Below are 22,526 nucleotides of genomic sequence, written 5' to 3'. Positions count from 1 at the left end.
GTCAAGGTAAACCCTCAAAAGACTGTGGAAAATCAGTCTTTGTGGAGCCACCTGTGCTTCGGAGCTGCCTCTGCTGTTGTGGTTATTGTTGTTTGTTGTTGTTGTTGTTGTTGTTGTTGTTACCAGCTGACTACAAAGGGCTCACAGCCCCGCACAGTGAGGCTGCCTTTTGGATCTGCTGCAAGGTGGTATCTCTGTTTCACACGAGCATCTTTCATGTTGTTTCTTTCAGAGCAGTATGTGAGTGAGGAGAACCCTGCGAAGAAATACACTGTACAGCAGATAATTGGCCAAGGGTAAGTCCAATCTCAGCTACTTCCACAAAACCATGGGCCAGGGATTTTGCTGGTGTCCTATCAAGCATGCAGTCGGGCAAGCTGCAAACATGGGCAGACACTGGGCTTACATCCTCCTGTCTGTCAGTCCTGATCAGTATTTAATAACTGTGGTCAGAAGGCATTGTCAAAGACAACTCAATGCTGGCAGTCTCTTGCCTGTAACAAGGAGCAGGACATGGAGTATGTCCTATGTTTTCTCCTGGCCACCCTGCATGGCAGAGGGCTGCTGGGCTGCTGGGCTGCTGGGCTGCTGGGCTGCTGCTGAAGCCGAGTGTTTTATAAACACTCTGGGCAGCAGAGCTCTGCTCTCTGGGCTGGCTTTCTCACCCAGGGCCTAAACGCCTTCTCCTTTCTTGGCTGCTGCTCTGTTTCTAGGACTTTTGGAACAGTTTTCCGAGGAGTTGACATTGCCACAGGAGGACAGGTAAGGGCCAGCACCCCTGGCAGATTGTGCAGCTCTCGAGTGCTTTCCCCTCCGCTGGGAGCTGTGGCCACAGCTCTGGGTGGCCACGAGATCTTTGCCTTGTCCTTATTAAGTCCCCAAAAGAAGGCAAGGAGGGCAGGGGTATCTTTCAGAGAAGGACACCTTTGCTCAGACTTATTTACTGACTATGCTAATGCATCAGCTACTTGGTGGCTCCTTACCCAGCTGCAGTGCTGCACTTGGGAAGTGCACTTACACAGGAGTCTGCAAGGGATCTAAAGGCCCTGAGCACTGCTCATAACCCCGGCCACACCCATAAAATACCCTAGAATGGGTTATTCCTTTTCAAAGCCAGAAAAGAACTGCAAATAGGAACTGGGTTAAAAACATTCCTTAGAGTAGCAAAATCCAACTTCAACATGTTACAAAGTTCTGGGATTGTATTTTTTTTTTGTGAAACTTCCATGACCTTTTAGGACGGGATTTCCTCCATTATGGATTGATTGTTTGGAGACCATTTGTCCAGAGTTTACAAGGCAAAATGTCTATAGCCATGTGTCCTGTAACTGGCACACAAGGGCAAGTGGAGGAATCGCCTCGTGTCCTGTCAGTTAAGAAGCTCTGGTGTCTAATCCCAGGCAGTTTGGCCCACCCTGGCTCCATCATTCCAAAGACACCTGCTCCATGTGCGTTGTGGTCCTGTGCAACAGACTTCTCAAGTCTGTGGCTTTTAATCTCCCTTTAGGTGGCCATCAAGAAGATTTTTGTTCTCGACAGAAAGAACAAAAGGGAGCTTGTTGTAACTGAGGTTGCAGTCCTGAAGAGTGTGAGGCACCCCAATATCATTCGCTATATAGACAGGTGAGTGGTTCTGGGATTATCACATCATTGACACACTGCAAGCCAAAGGCTAAAAAGCCACTTTGGTCACTGGAAGAACATGGAGCTCTTCATTATTTCTCAACTCCTCCACCTGCAGTGGATGGGAGGTGCAGGGCACAGGTCTCTTAGCTCCTTCAGGGAGGAGCTTGCCTTGTGTCTGCCTTGGCCTTTTCTGGTATAGGTAGTTTGAAGCGTGTCTTCCAAAACCTCCATCTGCCATGTCTTCCTAAAGCCACAGCCCTTCAGTTCACTACCTCCCTGTTCTTTTGGGGTCTGGTTTTTTTCAAACTGATCATCTTTTCTGTGCCTTAGTGATACGTGCTGATAAACCCTCCTAGAAATTATTGCCCTTGGGGTTTTCCCTCTACTTTCTGTTGCTGTGGATGCCAGGAAGACTAGGCTCTTGTTTGCACAACCACTCAATGTGCCAGGTTTTAAATGGTTTTCCCTGTTTCTGAATGCACTTTATGCAATGCTTTCCAAGGGGTTGACCAACATCTGCCCTCAGTGGTGCACACTCTCCTCCCGTGGAGAAGTCTGTGTTGCCTGCTTCCTGGAGTTCAGGCTGGAAGGGAGGAGTTAAGATGATGAAGCAGCTGATGGCAATGTCCTGGTTCCAGATTTCTCTCTGCTGTCACTAAACTGCATTTTTGCCTTGCTTGCCATCTAAGACATCTCCTTTTTCACAGATGAGCCTTTCTCATTTAGCCTGCTCAGATTCTCTCTTCATTTACAAGTGACCTGGCAAGAAAACTCAACTGCAGTCTTTCCCATAAGGTCATTTAGCTGGGCCCATTCATCTCCATGCTGTGGGTTTCTTCTTTCAGCTACCTTTTCAATGAAGAACTCTGGCTGGTGATGGAATATGTGGAGGGATGCACCTTAGCTGCTGTGGTTTCCATTCAAGCTCTTGAGGAAGAGATGATAGCCTCCATCAGTCGGGAGGTAAGGGATGCTGCCCTTGCTTCTGACAGCTTGGACAGGATGGTTCTTTGCAAAAGGTGGTAAGAACAGGTGTGATTTCCTGTTCAGAGCTTTGTTTCTGCGTTGCTGTTATGATGTGGAGAAGAAAAGAGCATCCAAGTGAACGGCCTGCCAGTCTCACTGCATTTCCTGTACTCTGTTATTATACTCCTATAATGTTGTTGTACTTTCCTTTCTAGTTTAATTTCATTTTATTTTATTTATTATTCCAAACTTTGCCACTTGAGGTATGTCTGCAATTGATGTGTCACCTGGAAATTTGATCTTTTAGAGCCATTTCCTTTTTTGTTGGAAAAAAATCAGCCTAATTAATTTTTTTCTCTCATTTCTTTGTTTAATCTCAGTGCCTGAAAGCCCTGGACTTCCTTCATTCAAATCTAGTGATTCACAGAGACATCAAAAGTGACAATATTCTTCTAGGAATGGATGGATCTGTGAAACTGAGTAGGTGTTCTTGGTCAGGCACAGCGTTCCTGGGAGGCAGGGTCTGGGGTTGCCTTTGAGTGCCTGCCAGTTCCCCAAAAGTGGTGCTGGTGGGAGTGCCCAGCCCACTGCTGTAAGCTGAGAGCAGAGTTGCAATGTGCAGAGAGCTCTAGAGAGGATGAGGCTGTCAAGAGTGCCTTTGGTTTGGGTATGTCCCTTCCAGAGGAAACAGAGCACAGCCACTCTTCCAGCTAGATTCAACACTGTGCTCTCAGACTGAGAGTGGGGAATCCTTGTGCTTGCTTTCATAATTTGAGCTGGATTTAACAGTCCTTGTTTTTGTCTGCAGTTGATTTCGGCTTCTGTGCTTGGCTTACACCCTGGCAGAAGAAACGGTGGTCAGTCGTTGGGACTGCTTTCTATATGGCACCAGAAATGTTGAGAGGAGACATATATGGTGCCAAAGTGGACATCTGGGCCCTTGGGATCATGGCACTAGAAATGGTGGATGGTCCTACACAGGTAAGGTGTAAATACTGTCAGAGAGCCCTGCCTTTCTCCCCTGAGCCATATCTTTCTCCCACTCACATCAGCTTGAACTAGTCCCACCAAGGCCCACGTCTAAAAGTGTCCTGGAGCACATCTGCTCACAGGAGAAGCGACATGTGCCAGTGCAGAAATGGGCCGTTTTGGCCTCCCACAATGCTTGAATTCCTCCTGTGCTCTTTGAACTCCCTTGGAGCTGGATCTCCCAATGGCAGGAGTTTTTCAGCAGCAGGATTCTCCCGTTGGAGAATTACTGTGAAAAGCATTTCAAGGGGATCTGCAGGCCAGAAGTCTTTTCAAACTTGGACCAGTGCCCACTGCTTACCTGAGCCTTTCAGGGCAGGTCACTGCTTCTAGTACTGCCACAAGTATGTATTAGCCAGTACATTTCTAAAAGTAGGTTCTAGCACAGCTCCTTGTAGTAAGCCAATGTATTTTCAAGTTTGCACTTGTAGATGCTAATTCCCTAAAATGAAATGACCCGCTCTTACACCAAAGGAGTGTGCAATAGGCCAGGAAGGTATACTGGGATAAAACCCCATGACTAAGAGCTGAAATCAAGTTAAATGCTGCACAGTTAATTCCTGAGGAAGGCAACAATTACGGAAAATGTCAGTCTTCCAGTCTTTCTGAAAAAGTCCCTGACTTTTCATGCAAGACTTCTTTTGGATTGCATTTGCCTTGCAGAAGGCAGCAAAAAGAGATGAAGGCAATTAGCAGGACTGGTCTGGATGCTGAAAATTCTCTGCTTCCTTAAGCTCAAATGTTGATCAGGGCTCCTGGAGAAGCCCCAGGTCAAGTCTCAGAAAGCAAGGACTGGCCTGTGCTGGAGCTCTTCCTCTTGGGGAGGGATGCTTAATGGCTGTCTTGTGTTTCCTTTGTCCCAAGCCTAAGGACGTGCCACCCCAGCTGAAAACTCGCAGAAACCTGTCGCCTGTGTTCCGTTCCTTCCTGCAGTCCTGCCTGAAACGGAATGCGAAACGTCGATGGACGGCCAGGAAGCTGCTGAAGGTAAAGTGGCTGCAGGTGAAACAGCTGTCCAGGGATGGGCTTTGTCATCAGCTAAACTCAGAGGCATCAGGAGGCTTCCTCTCCTACTAATCTCCACTCTTGGTGCTTTTCAAATGACAACTAAGTAGCATCCTAGAATAGTTTGGCTTGGAAGGGTCCTTTAAGTGGCATCTAGTCCAACCCCCCTGCAACGAGCAGGGACATCTTCAACTAGCCCGGGTTGCTCAGAGCCCTGTCCCACCTGACCAGGGATGGGGCATCCACTTCCTGTGCCAGTGTTTCAGCACCCTCATTCTAAACAATGACTTCCTTAGATGTAACCAGAATCTATCGTTTTCCACTTGAAAACCATGACCCTTTGTCCCATTGCAACCATGCCCTTTGAGAAAATGTGTCCCCTTGAAGGATTGAAAGGCCACAATAAGCTCTCCCTGGGACCTTCTCTTCTCCAGTGCCATCTGTCTTGGCCTTTCCTCAGAGGAAAGATGGAGGTCTAGATAGTTCCCTACGTCCTCCTGATGTGTATTGCTGGTAACCAGAGGAATCCCACTGGAGCCTGTGAGAAACTGCATTTGGAAAGTAATGGCTCCTTTTGTTCTTCTTTGGTTTTTCGGTGCAGCATCGGTTTTTAAAAAAATCCAAGAGTCTTGTCGAGATGGCTCCCTTGATTGAGGCAGCCAGGAGACCCAGAACAGCGGCACCAGAACCTCTGCTGGCTCCCTCTCTTTCTGGACAAGAGGGGAAAGAAGAGCAAGTAGAGAAGAAAGTTGTCAAAGCAAAGCCTGAAGGAGTGAAATCAGTAAGTGCCAGAGTACATTAGCACTGCTTTTGGTGTCAATCAGAGCTGCAAGTTCCTGAGCAGACAGCGCTTGCTTTCTGTGGCTGAAGAGTGTGAGGGCTCTAGCCCTGCCATGACATGGTGCTTCAGCCCAGCCACTGACACCTGGAAAAGGGGTTTTGAACTTCCAAGTTGAGTCAGAGTGTCCCTTGCAGGACACACAGCAATAACTGTGCCCTTGAGGGTAGTTGCCCCTCTGCACGACCTAGTTGAGAAAATGCATGAAAATTGAAGAGAAAACTGCCCAGGAACTCGTGTAAATCCAGTCTTTTCTTCTCGTCCATTCACTTTGTGAAGTGGGCAGCAAGAGACAGTTTAAGAGCCTGACTTGTGGCCAACAGCATCTTCCCAAGGGTTTGCATTTGAACTATGATCTCAGGGCAGCTCTGCAAGCCACCTTTCTGACAGAAACTAATTCTTGCCACAGATCCTCAAGAGCTCTGCAATGGCAGGTGTTGCTGCAGCACCACAACCTAAAGAAGACTGCTTGCCCGACACTGAAATGCCAAGCACAAGCACTGGCAAAAGAGGCACTGGGAAAAAATGCACACAGAAAACAAACACTGGGAAGAAAAGCTCTGGGGAAACCAGCACAGGGAGAAAAAGCTCAGACCAGCCACAACTGATATCCTCACTAACAAGTATTTACCTCGCCGATCTCAGTACGTATCATGTATTTCACTTCTGGTAGAGCAGTCCATGGTATGCATGTCAACTTTAGCTGTACTAAAGGAACAGAGTGTTTGTGGAGCCATCTGTGCTTCAGAGCTGCCTCTGTTGCTCTTGTGATTGTTGTTGCCATCTGACTACAAAGGGCTCACAGCCCCGCACAGTGGGGCTGCCTTTCGGATCTGCTGCAAGGTGGTATCTCTGTTTCACACGAGCATCTTTCATGTTGTTTCTTTCAGAGGGCATTGTGAGTGAGGGGGACCCTGCGAAGAAATACACTGTACAGCAGATAATTGGCCAAGGGTAAGTCCAATCTCAGCTACTTCCACAAAACCATGGGCCAGGGATTTTGCTGGTGTCCTATCAAGCATGCAGTCGGGCAAGCTGCAAACATGGGCAGACACTGGGCTTACATCCTCCTGTCTGTCAGTCCTGATCAGTATTTAATAACTGTGGTCAGAAGGCATTGTCAAAGACAACTCAATGCTGGCAGTCTCTTGCCTGTAACAAGGAGCAGGACGTTGAGTATGTCCTATGTTTTCTCCTGGCCACCCTGCATGGCAGAGGGCTGCTGGGCTGCTGGGCTGCTGGGCTGCTGCTGAAGCCGAGTGTTTTATAAACACTCTGGGCAGCAGAGCTCTGCTCTCTGGGCTGGTTTCTCACCCAGGGCCTAAACGCCTTCTCCTTTCTTGGTTGCTGCTCTGTTTCTAGGGCTTTTGGAACTGTTTTCCGAGGAGTTGACATTGCCACAGGAGGACAGGTAAGGGCCAGCACCCCCGGCAGATTGTGCAGCTCTCGAGTGCTTTCCCCTCCGCTGGGAGCTGTGGCCACAGCTCTGGGTGGCCACGAGATCTTTGCTGCAGAGACTGTTCCTCTGAGGGCAGACAAGTGTCAGCCTGCAAGACACGGTTTGGACAGACCTTGTCCTTATTAAGTCCCCAAAAGAACACAAGGAGGGCAGGGGTATCTTTCAGAGAAGGACACCTTTGCTCAGACTTATTTACTGACTATGCTAATGCATCAGCTACTTGGTGGCTCCTTACCCAGCTGCAGTGCTGCACTTGGGAAGTGCACTTACACAGGAGTCTGCAAGGGATCTAAAGGCCCTGAGCGCTGCTCATAACCCTGGCCACATCCATAAAATACCCTAGAATGGGTTATTCCTTTTCAAAGCCAGAAAAGAACTGCAAATAGGAACTGGGTTAAAAACGTTCTTTAGAGTTGCAAAATCCAACTTCAACATGTTACAAAGTTCTGGGATTGTATTTTTTTTTTTTTTGGAAACCTCCATGACCTTTTAGGATGGGATTTCCTCCATTATGGATTGATTGTTTGGAGTTGATGGATTGTATGGATTGATTTGTCCAGAGTTTACAAGGCAAAATGTCTATAGCCATGTGTCCTGTAACTGGCACACAAGGGCGAGTGGAGGAATCGCCTCTTGTCCTGTCAGTTAAGAAGCTCTGGTGTCTAATCCCAGGCAGTTTGGCCCACCCTGGCTCCATCATTCCAAAGACACCTGCTCCATGTGCGTTGTGGTCCTGTGCAACAGACTTCTCAAGTCTATGGCTTTCAATCTCCTTTTAGGTGGCCATCAAGAAGATTTTTCTTGGAGACCAAAAGCATCAAAGCGAAAAAGTTGTAAATGAAGTTACGGTCCTAAAGAGAATGAGACACCCCAATATCATTCGCTATATAGACAGGTGAGTGGTTCTGGGATTATCACATCATTGACATACTGCAAGCCAAGGGCTAAAAAGCCACTTTGGTCACTGGAAGAACATGGAGCTCTTCATTATTTCTCAACTCCTCCACCTGCAGTGGATGGGAGGTGCAGGGCACAGGTCTCTTAGCTCCTTCAGGGAGGAGCTTGCCTTGTGTCTGCCTTGGCCTTTTCTGGTATAGGTAGTTTGAAGCGTGTCTTCCAAAACCTCCATCTGCCATGTCTTCCTAAAGCCACAGCCCTTCAGTTCACTACCTCCCTGTTCTTTTGGGGTCTGGTTTTTTTCAAACTGATCATCTTTTCTTTGCCTTAGTGATACGTGCTGATAAACCCTCCTAGAAATTATTGCCCTTGGGGTTTTCCCTCTACTTTCTGTTGCTGTGGATGCCAGGAAGACTAGGCTCTTGTTTGCACAACCACACAATGTGCCAGGTTTTAAATGGTTTTCCCTGTTTCTGAATGCACTTTATGCAATGCTTTCCAAGGGTTGACCAACATCTGCCCTCAGTGGTACACACTCTCCTCCCGTGGAGAAGTCTGTGTTGCCTGCTTCCTGGAGTTCAGGCTGGAAGGGATGAGTTAAGATGATGAAGCAACTGATGGCAATGTCCTGGTTCCAGATTTCTCTCTGCTGTCACTAAACTGCATTTTTGCCTTGCTTGCCATCTAAGACATCTCCTTTTTCACAGATGAGCCTTTCTCATTTAGCCTGCTCAGATTCTCTCTTCATTTACAAGTGACCTGGCAAGAAAACTCAACTGCAGTCTTTCCCATAAGGTCATTTAGCTGGGCCCATTCATCTCCATGCTGTGGGTTTCTTCTTTCAGCTACCTTTTCAATGAAGAACTCTGGCTGGTGACGGAATATGTGGAGGGATGCACCTTAGGCGATGTCATTTCGAAACAAGCTCTTGAGGAAGAGATGATAGCCTCTATCAGTTGGGAGGTAAGGGATGCTGCCCTTGCTTCTGACAGCTTGGACAGGATGGTTCTTTGCAAAAGGTGGTAAGAGCAGGTGTGATTTCCTGTTCAGAGCTTTGTTTCTGCGTTGCTGTTATGATGTGGAGAAGAAAAGAGCATCCAAGTGAACGGCCTGCCAGTCTCACTGCATTTCTTGTACTCTGTTATTATACTCCTATAATGTTGTTGTACTTTCCTTTCTAGTTTAATTTCATTTTATTTTATTTATTATTCCAAACTTTGCCACTTGAGGTATGTCTGCAATTGTTGTGTCACCTGGAAATTTGATCTTTTAGAGCCATTTCCTTTATTGTTGGAAAAAATCAGCCTAATTAATTTTTTTCTCTCATTTCTTTGTTTAATTTCAGTGCCTGAAAGCCCTGGACTTCCTTCATTCAAATCGAGTGATCCACAGAGACATCAAAAGTGACAATATTCTCCTAGGAATGGATGGATCTGTGAGATTGAGTAGGTGTTCTTGGTCAGGCACAGCGTTCCTGGGAGGCAGGGTCTGGGGTTGCCTTTGAGTGCCTGCCAGTTCCCCAAAAGTGGTGCTGGTGGGAGTGCCCAGCCCACTGCTGTAAGCTGAGAGCAGAGTTGCAATGTGCAGAGAGCTCTAGAGAGGATGAGGCTGTCAAGAGTGCCTTTGGTTTGGGTATGTCCCTTCCAGAGGAAACAGAGCACAGCCACTCTTCCAGCTAGATTCAACACTGTGCTCTCAGACTGAGAGTGGGGAATCCTTGTGCTTGCTTTCATAATTCAAGCCGGTTTTAACACTATTTCTGTTTTCTGCAGTTGATTTTGGCTTATGTGCTTGGCTGAAGCCCCAGCGAAAGACATGGAGGTCATTTTTTGCAGCTCCTTTCTATATGGCATCAGAAATGTTGAGAAGAGACAGATATGATGCCAAAGTGGACATCTGGGCCCTTGGGATCACAGCACTAGAAATGGTGGATGGTCCTACACGGGTAAGGTGCAAATACTGTCAGAGAGCCCTGCCTTTCTCCCCTGAGCCATATCTTTCTCCCACTCACATCAGCTTGAACTAGTCCCACCAAGGCCCACGTCTAAAAGTGTCCTGGAGCACATCTGCTCACAGGAGAAGCGACATGTGCCAGTGCAGAAATGGGCCGTTTTGGCCTCCCACAATGCTTGAATTCCTCCTGTGCTCTTTGAACTCCCTTGGAGCTGGATCTCCCAATGGCAGGAGTTTTTCAGCAGCAGGATTCTCCCGTTGGAGAATTACTGTGAAAAGCATTTCAAGGGGATCTGCAGGCCAGAAGTCTTTTCAAACTGGGACCAGTGCCCACTGCTTACCTGAGCCTTTCAGGGCAGGTCACTGCTTCTAGTACTGCCACAAGTATGTATTAGCCAGTAAGTTTCTAAAAGTAGGTTCTAGCACAGCTCCTTGTAGTAAGCCAATGTATTTTCAAGTTTGCAGTTGTAGATGCTAATTCCCTAAAATGAAATGACCCGCTCTTACACCAAAGGAGTGTGCAATAGGCCAGGAAGGTATACTGGGATAAAACCCCATGACTAAGAGCTGAAACCAAGTTAAATGCTGCACAGTTAATTCCTGAGGAAGGCAACAATTATGGAAAATGTCAGTCTTCCAGTCTTTCTGAAAAAGGTCCCTGACTTTTCATGCAAGACTTCTTTTGGATTGCATTTGCCTTGCAGAAGGCAGCAAAAAGAGATGAAGGCAATTAGCAGGACTGGTCTGGATGCTGAAAATTCTCTGCTTCCTTAAGCTCAAATGTTGATCAGGGCTCCTGGAGAAGCTCCAGGTCAAGTCTCAGAAAGCAAGGACTGGCCTGTGCTGGAGCTCTTCCCCTCAGGGAGGGATGGTTAATGGCTGTCTTGTGTTTCCTTTGTCCCAGCCTAAGGATGTGCCACCGGAGCTGGAGACTCCCAGAAACCTGTCGCCTGTGTTCCGTTCCTTCCTGCAGTCCTGCCTGAAACGGAATGCGAAGCGTCGATGGACGGCCAAGAAGCTGCTGAAGGTAAAGTGGCTGCAGGTGAAACAGCTGTCCAGGGATGAGCTTTGTCATCAGCTAAACTCAGAGGCATCAGGAGGCTTCCTCTCCTACTAATCTCCACTCTTGGTGCTTTTCAAATGACAACTAAGTAGCATCCTAGAATAATTTGGCTTGGAAGGGTCCTATAAGTGGCATCTAGTCCAACCCCCCAGCAATGAGCAGGCACATCTTCAACTAGCCCGGGTTGCTCAGAGCCCTGTCCCACCTGACCAGGGATGGGGCATCCACTTCCTGTGCCAGTGTTTCAGCACCCTCATTCTAAACAATGACTTCCTTAGATGTAACCAGAATCTGTCCTCTTCCACTTGAAAACCATGACCCTTTGTCCCATTGCAACAGACCCTTTGAAAAAATGTGTCCCCTTGAAGGACTGCAAGGCCACAATAAGCTCTCCCTGGGACCTTCTCTTCTCCAGTGCCATCTCTCATGGCCTTTCCTCCAAGGAAAAGTCTTCCACCTTCTGGTCCTGTCTGTGGCCCTGGCTTGTACTTTGGGAGGACACTTGGTTGTACCTGGTGGCAAAAGACCTGGAGTAGAATAATAGAAGGTCCAGAGGCTGAAATGGTGTTGGTGGAGGGGGACCCAAGGAAGCAGTCCCAGCCAAGTGGTCAGAGTATTAATGGCCTGGGAGAAGGAAGGGGCTGTGGGGAGCTCACTGTGAGCCTCAGAGGGGGTCCAGCTTGTTCCTCCTGCCCCACTCTTTGAGGTTTCTGCCACCCAAGGAGGGACAGCTGAGCGGGCCTTGTCCCAGCCCCATTTGCTGCCTGGCACATTCAAGCAGGCCAGAAGTGCTCCAGGGTTCTGGCAGGTTTTGTGGCAGAGAGAGGGAGCTGCAGAAGGTGCCACTGGGCTGTCCCTGCTGGGAAGGAAGGTGGCAGCCAGCACAGGGAGGGGCAGGGCTGGAATGCACACACTGCTCTCCCTGCAAGCCAGAGCTGAGTCCATCAGCGCTCTGCCCCTTGTGTCCCTGCTCTTGTCTGGGTGCTGAGAACCTCCACCTCAGTGCTCTTCAGAACAACACACAGGCCTGCATCCTCCTGGGGTTGACCTTGCTTAGAGGTACGGGAATTTCCCGAGGAGGGGCTTATGCTCCTCATCAGTTTTCACACCTAAAATAGCCCAAGTCTTTAGAGAAGAGGAACCTAAGGGAGTCCTTTGAGTTTTCTGAAATGGAAAAGGCCCGAGACAGCAAGTGGCATTCCCGAGCACTGGCAAGGCAAACCTCCTTGCTGCAGACACCTTGAGAAATTGAATAATGGCCTTATGGGCCATGTTTGCCTGTGATAGCAAGGTCCTGGACATGAAGTTGGAGGTGTAGATGGTGCCCTCAGTCCTCCTGATGTGTATTGCTGGTAACCAGAGGAATCCCACTGGAGCCTGTGAGAATCTGTGTTTGGAAAGTAATGGCTCTATTGGTTTTTCTTTCGTTTTGGGTGCAGCATCCGTTTTTAAAGAAATCCAAGAGTCTTGATGAGATGGCTCCTCTGATTGATGCAGCCAGGAGATCCACAACACAGGCACCAGAACCTCTGCTGGGTCCCTCTCTTTCTGGACAAGAGGGGAAAGAAGAGCAAGCAGAGAAAGAAGTTGTCAAAGCAAAGCCTGAAGGAATGAAATCAGTAAGTGCCAGTTTTGGTTAGCACTGCCTTTGGTGTCATTCAGAGCTGCAAGTTCCTGAGCAGACAGTGTTTGCCATGCATGGCTGAAGATTGTGAGGGCTCTAGCCCTGCCATGACATGGTGCTTCAGCCCAGCCACTGACACCTGGAAAAGGGGTTTTGAACTTCCAAATTGAGTCAGGGTCCCTTGCAGGAGACAGGAGAAACTGTCCCTTGGGGATACCTGCCCCTCTGCACAGTTCAAAAATGCATAAAAATTGAAGAGAAAACTGCCCAGGAACTCGTGTAAATCCAGTCTTTTCTTCTCGTCCATTCACTTTGTGAAGTGGCCAGCAAGAGACAGTTTAAGAGCCCAACTGGTGGCCAACAGCATCTTCCCAAGGGTTTGCATTTGAACTATGATCTCAGGGCATCTCTGCAAGCCACCTTTCTCACAGAAACTAATTCTTGCCACAGATCCTCAAGAGCTCTGCAATGGCAGGCACTGCTGCAGCACCACAACCTTAAGAAGTCTCCTTTCCCAACACTGATATGCCTCCACTCGCAAAGGAGGCAGAGTAAAGAAGGACTTGGAAAACAGCCAACGTATGTGTGGAGGAACAAGAAACAGAATGGCAGCGTTTCCGAGCTTGCAGAGACCTGAATGGTGCTTGAGGAAAACACCAACTTATGGACTTCCATGTTTTTACCCAGTTCTGAAGCCAGTTTAATGTACCCACACATATACCTCTGTATCAATCCCCTTGACTTGTACTACCCCAGACATGTCTGAACTTGTCCCCAGTTATTCCCACCAAAAGTTGTTTTCTCCCTTACTCTCCCCTGCTTTCCCGCTCATCCCACACTGATTGGCCAGAAAATGCCGCAGTGCGGAGTGAGCTCCCATTGGCCCCAGATACCTGACTCCTCCCAAGTTCCTCCCTCCTTCTCCCTACTCCCCAATCCTGGGGCACCCTGAGATGTCCGTCCCATGCTCCGCCCCGGTTATCGGACCTCCCTCACCTGAACCCTACATAAGTCCTCCTTCCTCCTAATAAAATAGCTGTTGCACCCCTTCCTTCTGCCTTGTCAGACCGTTCTGTGTCGCGTCCCTGTTTCCTTCCCCACCGGGCGGTGGCAAGTATCTACTCTGATCTTTGCAGCCACTTCATTATTAAATTAACTTTTGTTGTTATTCATAGCTGGGAAGCCCCATTGGTGGGGGTTTTGGTATGGCTTGGAATTGGGGAAGGAAAAAATTAAAAGAAAAACGGAAAGATGGGGGGGTGGGGGTGGAACTGGGGCTTCCTTCAAGTTGGGAGCGGGACGGCGTGGGGCCGGGGAGCTGTAGGGAGACTCCTCGCCACTGTGCTCAGTGCCTGGCCTCTTCCCCCCGCCCCACCGCCCAGGCTGAGAACCGTCGCCGCTGCTGCCTCAGTCTGGGGGCCGCCCCGCCTCATCGGCAACTGTTCTTGCCTCAGCCCTCAGGTGTTTTCCTCTCAGCCCGCACCAATTTTCCCCTCAATCCGCAGCCGGTTTTGCCTCAGCCCACAGCCCTTTCTGCCTCATAACTGCCCCCCCCCCGCCTCAGCTGCAGCCGGTTTTGTCTAAGCCCAGAGCCATTCTCATCTCAGTCCTTGTGCCCCGCTGCTTCAGCCCGCAGCGGTTTTTGCTTCAGCCTGGGGGTCACCCCATCTCAGCTGAGGCCTCAGTGATGCCGGGAAAAGGCGACGCTAGTAAAACTCAAGAGCCACAGGCGCTATGAAGCCGCTCGTTGTTTATTACGCTGCCGGACGCGCGGGGATGACTCCGCCTGACACGCGCGAGAGCTCCCCCCTCACGGCTCCCGTTTTCTCCCCGCAGGACATCCATATCCATCGCACGGTTTTACATATTCAGGAACTACCCCAGAGTGGTATGGATTTCTATGGAAATCTCGGGACACGCCTTCTGGCGCCTGCCCACTTCTCTCGGGTGGTCCTCTCGAGTCCTCTGACTCTGGACAGGAGAATGAAAAGGAAGAAGTGGAGAAGGAACCTGTGGCTGTTGCAGAAGTAATGCCTGAAGGAAGGAAAGCTTTGGTTAGCACTGCCTTTGGTGTTATTCAGAGCTGCAAGTTCCTAATATTTTAGCAGCATTTGTTTTATCCTAATGTTGAGTACGCTCCTGGAGAAGCCCCAGGTCAAGTCTCAGAAAGCAAGGACTGGCCTGTGCTGGAGCTCTTCCCCTCGGGGAGGGATGGTTAATGGCTGTCTTGTGTTTCCTTTGTCCCAAGGCTAAGGACCTGCCACCCGAGCTGGAGCCTCCCAGAAACTTGTCACCTGTGTTCCATTCCTTCCTGCACTCTTGCCTGAACTGGAATGTGAGGCCCCAATGGCGTTCCAGGCTGCTTCTGCAGGTAAAGTGGCTGCAGGTGAAACAGCTGTCCAGGGATGGGCTTTGTCATCAGCTAAACTCAGAGGCATCAGGAGGCCTCCTCTGCTACTAATCTCTAGTCTTGGTGCTTTTCAAATGACAAATAAGTAGCATCACAGAATAATTTGGCTTGGAAGAGACCTTTAAGTGGCATCTAGTCCAACCCCCCTGCAATGAGCAGGGACATCTTCAACTAGACCAGGTTGCTCAGAGCCTTTCCTCCAAGGAAAGGTCTTCCACCATCTGGTCCTGTCTGTGGTCCTGGCTTGTACTTTCCTTTCTAGTTTAATTTCATTTTAATTTATTTATTATTCCAAACTTTGCCACTTGAGGTATGTCTGCAATTGATGTGTCACCTGGAAATTTGATCTTTTCGAGCCATTTCCTTTTTTGTACGATAAAATCAGCCTAATTAATTTTTCCCCTTGTGTTTCTTTGTTTAATCTCAGTGCCTGAAAGCACTGAGACTGGACTTCCTTCATTCAAATCTAGTGATTCACAGAGACATCAAAAGTGACAATATTCTTCTAGGAATGGATGGATCTGTGAAACTGAGTAGGTGTTCTTGGTCAGGCACAGCGTTCCTGGGAGGCAGGGTCTGGGGTTGCCTTTGAGTGCCTGCCAGTTCCCCAAAAGTGGTGCTGGTGGGAGTGCCCAGCCCACTGCTGTAAGCTGAGAGCAGAGTTGCAATGTGCAGAGAGCTCTGGAGAGGATGAGGCTGTCAAGAGTGCCTTTGGTTTGGGTATGTCCCTTCCAGAGGAAACAGAGCACAGCCACTCTTCCAGCTAGATTCAACACTGTGCTCTCAGACTGAGAGTGGGGGATTCTTGTGCTTGCTTTCAGAATTCAAACTGGTTTTAACACTGTTTCTTTTGTCTGCAGTTGGTTTTGGCTCCTGTGTTTGGCTTCTCCGTGGGCAGAGGAAACAGACATCAGTTCACGGGACTCCTTTCTATATGGCAGCAGAAATGTTGAGAAGAGACAGATATGATGCCAGAGTGGACATCTGGGCCCTTGGGATCACAGCACTAGAAATGGTGGATGGTCCTACACGGGTAAGGTGCAAATACTGTCAGAGAGCCCTGCCTTCCTCCCCTGAGCCATATCTTTCTCCCAGTCACATCAGCTTGAACTAGTCCCACCAAGGCCCACGTCTAAAAGTGTCCTGGAGCACATCTGCTCACAGGAGAAGCGACATGTGCCAGTGCAGAAATGGGCCGTTTTGGCCTCCCACAATGCTTGAATTCCTCCTGTGCTCTTTGAACTCCCTTGGAGCTGGATCTCCCAATGGCAGGAGTTTTTCAGCAGCAGGATTCTCCCGTTGGAGAATTACTGTGAAAAGCATTTCAAGGGGATCTGCAGGCCAGAAGTCTTTTCAAACTTGGACCAGTGCCCACTGCTTACCTGAGCCTTTCAGGGCAGGTCACTGCTTCTAGTACTGCCACAAGTATGTATTAGCCAGTACATTTCTAAAAGTAGGTTCTAGCACAGCTCCTTGTAGTAAGCCAATGTATTTTCAAGTTTGCAGGTCAACTCTCAGAAAGCAAGGACTGGCCTGTGCTGGAGCTCTTTCCCCTCGGGGAGGGATGGTTAATGGCTGTCTTGTGTTTCCTTTGTCCCAGCCTAAGGATGTGCCACCCGAGCTGGAGACTCCCAGAAACCTGTCGCCTGTGTTCCATTCCTTCCTGCAGTCCTGCCTGAACTGGAATGAGAAGTGTTGATGGAAGGCCAGGAAGCTGCTGAAGGTGAAGTTGCTGCAGGTGAAACACCTCTCCAGTGATGGGCTTTGTCATCAGCTAAATGCAGAGGCATCAGGAGGCTTCCTCTGCTACTAATCCCCAGTCTTGGTGCTTTTCAAATGACAAATAAGTAGCATCACAGAATAATTACGCTTGGAAGGGTCCCTTAAGTGGCATCTAGTCCAACCCCCCTGCAACGAGCAGGGACATCTTCAACTAGACCGGGTTGCTCAGAGCCCTGTCCCACCAGACCAGGGATGGGGCATCCACTTCCTGTGCCAGTGTTTCAGCACCCTCATTCTAAACAATGACTTCCTTAGATGTAACCAGAATCTGTCCTCTTCCACTTGAAAACCATGACCCTTTGTCCCATTGCAACAGGCCCTGCAAAAAGATGTGTCCCCTTGAAGGACTGAAATGCCACAATAAGCTCTCCCTGGGACCTTCTCTTCTCCAGTGCTATCTCTCGTGGCCTTTCCTCCAAGGAAAGTTGTTCCACCATCTGGTCCTGTCTGTGGCCCTGGCTTGTACTTTGGGAGGACACTTGGTTGTACCTGGTGGCAAAAAGAGCTGGAGTAGAATAATAGCAGGTCCAGAGGCTGAAATGGTATTGGTGGAGGGGGACCCAAGGAAGCAGTCCCAGCCAAGTGGTCAGAGTATTAATGGCCTGGGAGAAGGAAGGGGCTGTGGGGAGCTCACTGTGAGCCTCAGAGGGGGCCCAGCTTGTCCCTCCTGCCCCAGGCTTTGAGGTTTCTGCCACCCAAGGAGGGACAGCTGAGCGGGCCTTGTCCCAGCCCCATTTGCTGCCTGGCACATTCAAGCAGGCCAGAAGTGCTCCAGGGTTCTGGCAGGTTTTGTGGCAGAGAGAGGGAGCTGCAGAAGGTGCCACTGGGCTGTCCCTGCTGGGAAGGAAGGTGGCAGCCAGCACAGGGAGGGGCAGGGCTGGAATGCACACACTGCTCTCCCTGCAAGCCAGAGCTGAGTCCATCAGCGCTCTGCCCCTTGTGTCCCTGCTCTTGTCTGGGTGCTGAGAACCTCCACCTCAGTGCTCTTCAGAACAACACACAGGCCTGCATCCTCCTGGGGTTGACCTTGCTTAGAGGGGTTTTGAACTTCCAAGTTGAGCCAGAGTGTCCCTTGCAGGACACATAGCAATAACTGTGCCCAGGGGTTACCTGCTTGTCCGCACAATCTAGTTGAGAAAATCTATGCAAACTGAGCAAGAAAGTGGCCTTGTGTCAAATGACCCTTTTGTTATTGTGTGTAACTATCCAACTTTGCAAGGGACAGAATGGTGACTGTCCCCAACTCTACTGACTCAGAAGTCATTGGAGTACAAAGACTTTGCTGAAATCTCTAAGGTTGAAGACAAGCAGTGTGGTTCTTCAAATGGCACAGGTAAGGTCCTCTTCAGAACTCAGCCTGCTGATCCGTGATGAGGGTCCTAGTTCTTAAAGCCCCATTCTCAGGGATTAGAACTTGAGATGCTGCTCTTGAACAACATAAAGGCTTTTTTTGGCAAACAGCTGAAAGGTTGGGCAGATTCCATCCTCTCCTGTAAACACCTGATAATATTCTTTCTGTTCTGAAAATGGCACTTGTTCATAACAGTAGATTCCAAAACTCAATTTATTGTCAAAATTTAATTTTTAATGCACTTAACTTAGTGCATTCAAAACTACTAAACCTTTGGCCGAATCACACGGAGTCTTTCTTCCCAAGAAAATAAGGGCTCTGTTGCTCCAGCTCTCCTTAAAGTTTGTAGACAACAAACTCTTGCATTGGTGCCTGTTTTTTTCTGATTTCTGTCTCCTCTGAGCATTCCTCCATGGGCTTAGTTTCCTGACAAGGTAAACCCTCAAAAGACTGTGGAAAATCAGTCTTTGTAGAGCCACCTGTGCTTCGGAGCTGCCTCTGCTGTTGTGGTTATTGTTGTTGTTGTTGTTGTTGTTACCAGCTGACTACAAAGGGCTCACAGCCCCGCACAGTGGGGCTGCCTTTCGGATCTGCTGGAAGGTGGTATCTCTGTTTCACACGAGCATCTTTCATGTTGTTTCTTTCAGAGGGCATTGTGAGTGAGGGGAACCCTGCGAAGAAATACACTTTACAGCAGCAAATTGGCCAAGGGTAAGTCCAATCTCAGCTACTTCCACAAAACCATGGGCCAGGGATTTTGCTGGTGTCCTATCAAGCATGCAGTCGGGCAAGCTGCAAACATGGGCAGACACTGGGCTTACATCCTCCTGTCTGTCAGTCCTGATCAGTATTTAATAACTGTGGTCAGAAGGCATTGTCAAAGACAACTCAATGCTGGCAGTCTCTTGCCTGTAACAAGGAGCAGGACGTGGAGTATGTCCCATGTTTTCTCCTGGCCACCCTGCATGGCAGAGGGCTGCTGGGCTGCTGGGCTGCTGGGCTGCTGGGCTGCTGGGCTGCTGGGCTGCTGGGCTGCTGGGCTGCTGCTGAAGCCGAGTGTTTTATAAACACTCTGGGCAGCAGAGCTCTGCTCTCTGGGCTGGCTTTCTCACCCAGGGCCTAAACGCCTTCTCCTTTCTTGGCTGCTGCTCTGTTTCTAGGTCTTGTGGAACAGTTTTCCGAGGAGTTGACATTGCCACAGGAGGACAGGTAAGGGCCAGCACCCCCGGCAGATTGTGCAGCTCTCGAGTGCTTTCCCCTCCGCTGGGAGCTGTGGCCACAGCTCTGGGTGGCCACGAGATCTTTGCTGCAGAGACTGTTCCTCTGAGGGCAGACAAGTGTCAGCCTGCAAGACAGGGTTTGGACAGACCTTGTCCTTATTAAGTCCCCAAAAGAAGGCAAGGAGGGCAGGGGTATCTTTCAGAGAAGGACACCTTTGCTCAGACTTATTTACTGACTATGCTAATGCATCAGCTACTTGGTGGCTCCTTACCCAGCTGCAGTGCTGCACTTGGGAAGTGCACTTACACAGGAGTCTGCAAGGGATCTAAAGGCCCTGAGCGCTGCTCATAACCCCGGCCACATCCATAAAATACCCTAGAATGGGTTATTCCTTTTCAAACCCAGAAAAGAACTGCAAATAGGAACTGGGTTAAAAACATTCTTTAGAGTTGCAAAATCCAACTTCAACATGTTACCAAGTACAGGGATTATATTTTTCTGTGTAACCCTCATGACCTTTCAGGATGGGATTTCCCACACTATGGATTGATTGTTTGGAGACCATTTGTCCAGAGTTTACAAGGCAAAATGTCTATAGCCATGTGTCCTGTAACTGGCACACAAGGGCGAGTGGAGGAATCGCCTCTTGTCCTGTCAGTTAAGAAGCTCTGGTGTCTAATCCCAGGCAGTTTGGCCCAGCCTGGCTCCATCATTCCAAAGACACCTGCTCCATGTGCGTTGTGGTCCTGTGCAACAGACTTCTCAAGTCTGTGGCTTTCAATCTCCTTTTAGGTGGCCATCAAGAAGATTTTACTTGGAGACCAAAAGCATCAAAGCGAAAAAGTTGTCCTGAGTAGCATGAGACACCCCAATATCATTCGCTATATAGACAGGTGAGTGGTTCTGGGATTATCACATCATTGACACACTGAAGCCAGGGGCTAAAAAGCCACTTTGGTCACTGGAAGAACATGGAGCTCTTCATTATTTCTCAACTCTTCCACCAGCAGTGGATGGGAGGAGCAGGGCACAGGTCTCTTAGCTCCTTCAGGGAGGAGCTTGTCTTGTGTCTGCCTTGGCCTTTTCTGGTATAGGTAGTTTGAAGCGTGTCTTCCAAAACCTCCATCTGCCATGTCTTCCTAAAGCCACAGCCCTTCAGTTCACTACCTCCCTGTTCTTTTGGGGTCTGTTTTTTTTCAAACTGATCATCTTATCTTTGCCTTAATGATACGTGCTGATAAACCCACCTAGAAATTATTGCCCTTGGGGTTTTCCCTCTACTTTCTGTTGCTGTGGATGCCAGGAAGACTAGGCTCTTGTTTGCACAACCACACAATGTGCCAGGTTTTAAATGGTTTTCCCTGTTTCTGAATGCATTTTATGCAATGCTTTCCAAGGGGTTGACCAACATCCGCCCTCAGTGGTGCACACTCTCCTCCCGTGGAGAAGTCTGTGTTGCCTGCTTCCTGGAGTTCAGGCTGGAAGGGAGGAGTTAAGATGATGAAGCAGCTGATGGCAATATCCTGGCTCCACATTTCTCTCTGCTGTCACTAAACTGCATTTTTGCCTTGCTTGCCATCTAGGACATCTCTTTTTTCACAGATGAGCCTTTCTCATTTAGCCTGCTCAGATTCTCTCTTCATTTACAAGTGACCTGGCAAGAAAACTCAACTGCAGTCTTTCCCATAAGGTCATTTAGCTGGGCCCATTCATCTCCATGCTGTGGATTTCTTCTTTCAGCTACCTTTTCAATGAAGAACTCTGGCTGGTGATGGAATATGTGGAGGGATTCACCTTAGCGCCATTCAAGCTCTTGAGCAAGAGATGATAGCCTCTATCAGCTGGGAGGTAAGGGATGCTGCCCTTGCTTCTGACAGCTTGGACAGGATGGTTCTTTGCAAAAGCTGGTAAGAACAGGAGTGATTTCCTGTTCAGAGCTTTGTTTCTGCGTTGCTGTTATGATGTGGAGAAGAAAAGAGCATCCAAGTGAACGGCCTGCCAGTCTCACTGCATTTCCTGTACTCCTATAATGTTGTTGTACTTTCCTTTCTAGTTTAATTTCATTTTATTTTATTTATTATTCCAAACTTTGCCACTTGAGGTATGTCTGCAATTGATGTGTCACCTGGAAATTTGATCTTTTAGAGCCATTTCCTTTTTTGTGGGAAAAAAATCAGCCTAATTAATTTTCTCCTTGTGTTTCTGTGTTTAATCTCAGTGCTTGAAAGGACTGGACTTCCTTCATTCAATTCTAGTGATCCACAGAGTCATCAAAAGTGGCAATATTCTTCTGGGAATGGATGGATCTGTGAAATTGAGTAGGCGTTCCTCGTCAGGCACAGCATTCCTGGGAGGCAGGGTATATGTAGTGTATATATATATATATGTGTATATATATACAGCGTTTGTGTAAATATATATTGTGTGTATCTACACAATGTACTGTAGAATTATAACCGTTGTATATAGATAATGTATATATGTGTTTGTATATAGAGAGACTGTGTATATAGTGTGCATATATGTAGCGTATATATATAGCGTTTGTGTAAATATATATTGTGTGTATCTGTAGTATATGTATATAAATATGTATTTTTATAGACATTCGGAGGCCCTTCTATAGGTGCTACACACTGTAGAGAGCGGTGTAATATCGTGTATAGGATAATGTATGATATCTTCTGTAAACGATACCCTGTATTTATCGGTGTGTGTGTTGCGTCGGTACCTGGCCATGGTTTTACCTGGACGGATGGAAGGATGGGTGGGTGAATGGATACAGATCGCCCTCTCGCGGCTGCCAGCGGGGCAGGCGGAGGCAGAAGTCCCTGAATATGTGTTTGTAAGCCTTTTGCTTCAGTCACTTCACATTGAAGTTATGAAAGGCCGAAATGAAACATTTCCCACCCATTTCCCCCGTTTTCATTTCCGAGGGACTCTCTGCTGAAGGTGGCCTGAGTATGTACATAAATGCAGCACCCTCCAAAAAACCCTGTTTTTCCCACAAGTTGTTAAAAAATACTGCCCAGCTCTGTTAGGAGCTGGAGCCCACAGTGAGGGGGCATCGTCCCTGCCCAGCCTTGGCTATCATGCGGGGAGCAGGCAGCCTTGCTTCACCTGGGATTCACTGGGGAAGCCAGAAGCCTTGTAAATCAGCACAGCCAGTTGTGTTCCCAGCTTGGGAACTCAGCTCCTTCTGATGGGCAAACCCTGTCTGTTCCAACTACTTCCAAGAAATAATAAATGCAGATGTACAGACATTCTGCTTGGCCTGTACTCTATAGGGCATTTGCACGACA

General features: G+C 48.5%; 1 protein-coding gene across 1 annotated transcript in view; it reads left to right on the top strand.

Annotated features, from left to right (window-relative positions):
• The window catches only part of LOC127471468 (uncharacterized), a 185,287-nt gene that overhangs the window by 108,263 nt on the left and 54,498 nt on the right, over positions 1 to 22,526 (top strand). The window contains exons 60-74 of the mRNA XM_051788394.1: positions 1,508 to 1,623; positions 2,472 to 2,589; positions 2,973 to 3,072; positions 3,401 to 3,573; positions 4,486 to 4,608; positions 5,228 to 5,407; positions 5,874 to 6,108; positions 6,355 to 6,418; positions 6,827 to 6,875; positions 7,703 to 7,818; positions 8,666 to 8,783; positions 9,166 to 9,265; positions 9,593 to 9,765; positions 10,678 to 10,800; positions 12,276 to 12,455. Coding sequence (XP_051644354.1) covers positions 1,508 to 1,623; positions 2,472 to 2,589; positions 2,973 to 3,072; positions 3,401 to 3,573; positions 4,486 to 4,608; positions 5,228 to 5,407; positions 5,874 to 6,108; positions 6,355 to 6,418; positions 6,827 to 6,875; positions 7,703 to 7,818; positions 8,666 to 8,783; positions 9,166 to 9,265; positions 9,593 to 9,765; positions 10,678 to 10,800; positions 12,276 to 12,455 — 1,968 coding nt within the window. The remainder of the gene's footprint in view (positions 1 to 1,507; positions 1,624 to 2,471; positions 2,590 to 2,972; positions 3,073 to 3,400; positions 3,574 to 4,485; positions 4,609 to 5,227; positions 5,408 to 5,873; positions 6,109 to 6,354; positions 6,419 to 6,826; positions 6,876 to 7,702; positions 7,819 to 8,665; positions 8,784 to 9,165; positions 9,266 to 9,592; positions 9,766 to 10,677; positions 10,801 to 12,275; positions 12,456 to 22,526) is intronic.

This window comes from Manacus candei, unplaced genomic scaffold (assembly GCF_025592945.1).
Source record: "Manacus candei isolate 608988 ecotype Guabito, Panama unplaced genomic scaffold, ASM2559294v1 h1tg000003l, whole genome shotgun sequence".
Taxonomy (NCBI): domain Eukaryota; kingdom Metazoa; phylum Chordata; class Aves; order Passeriformes; family Pipridae; genus Manacus; species Manacus candei.
The sequence above is the reverse complement of the archived record's forward strand: the minus strand, read 5'-3'. Positions and strand labels throughout refer to the sequence as shown.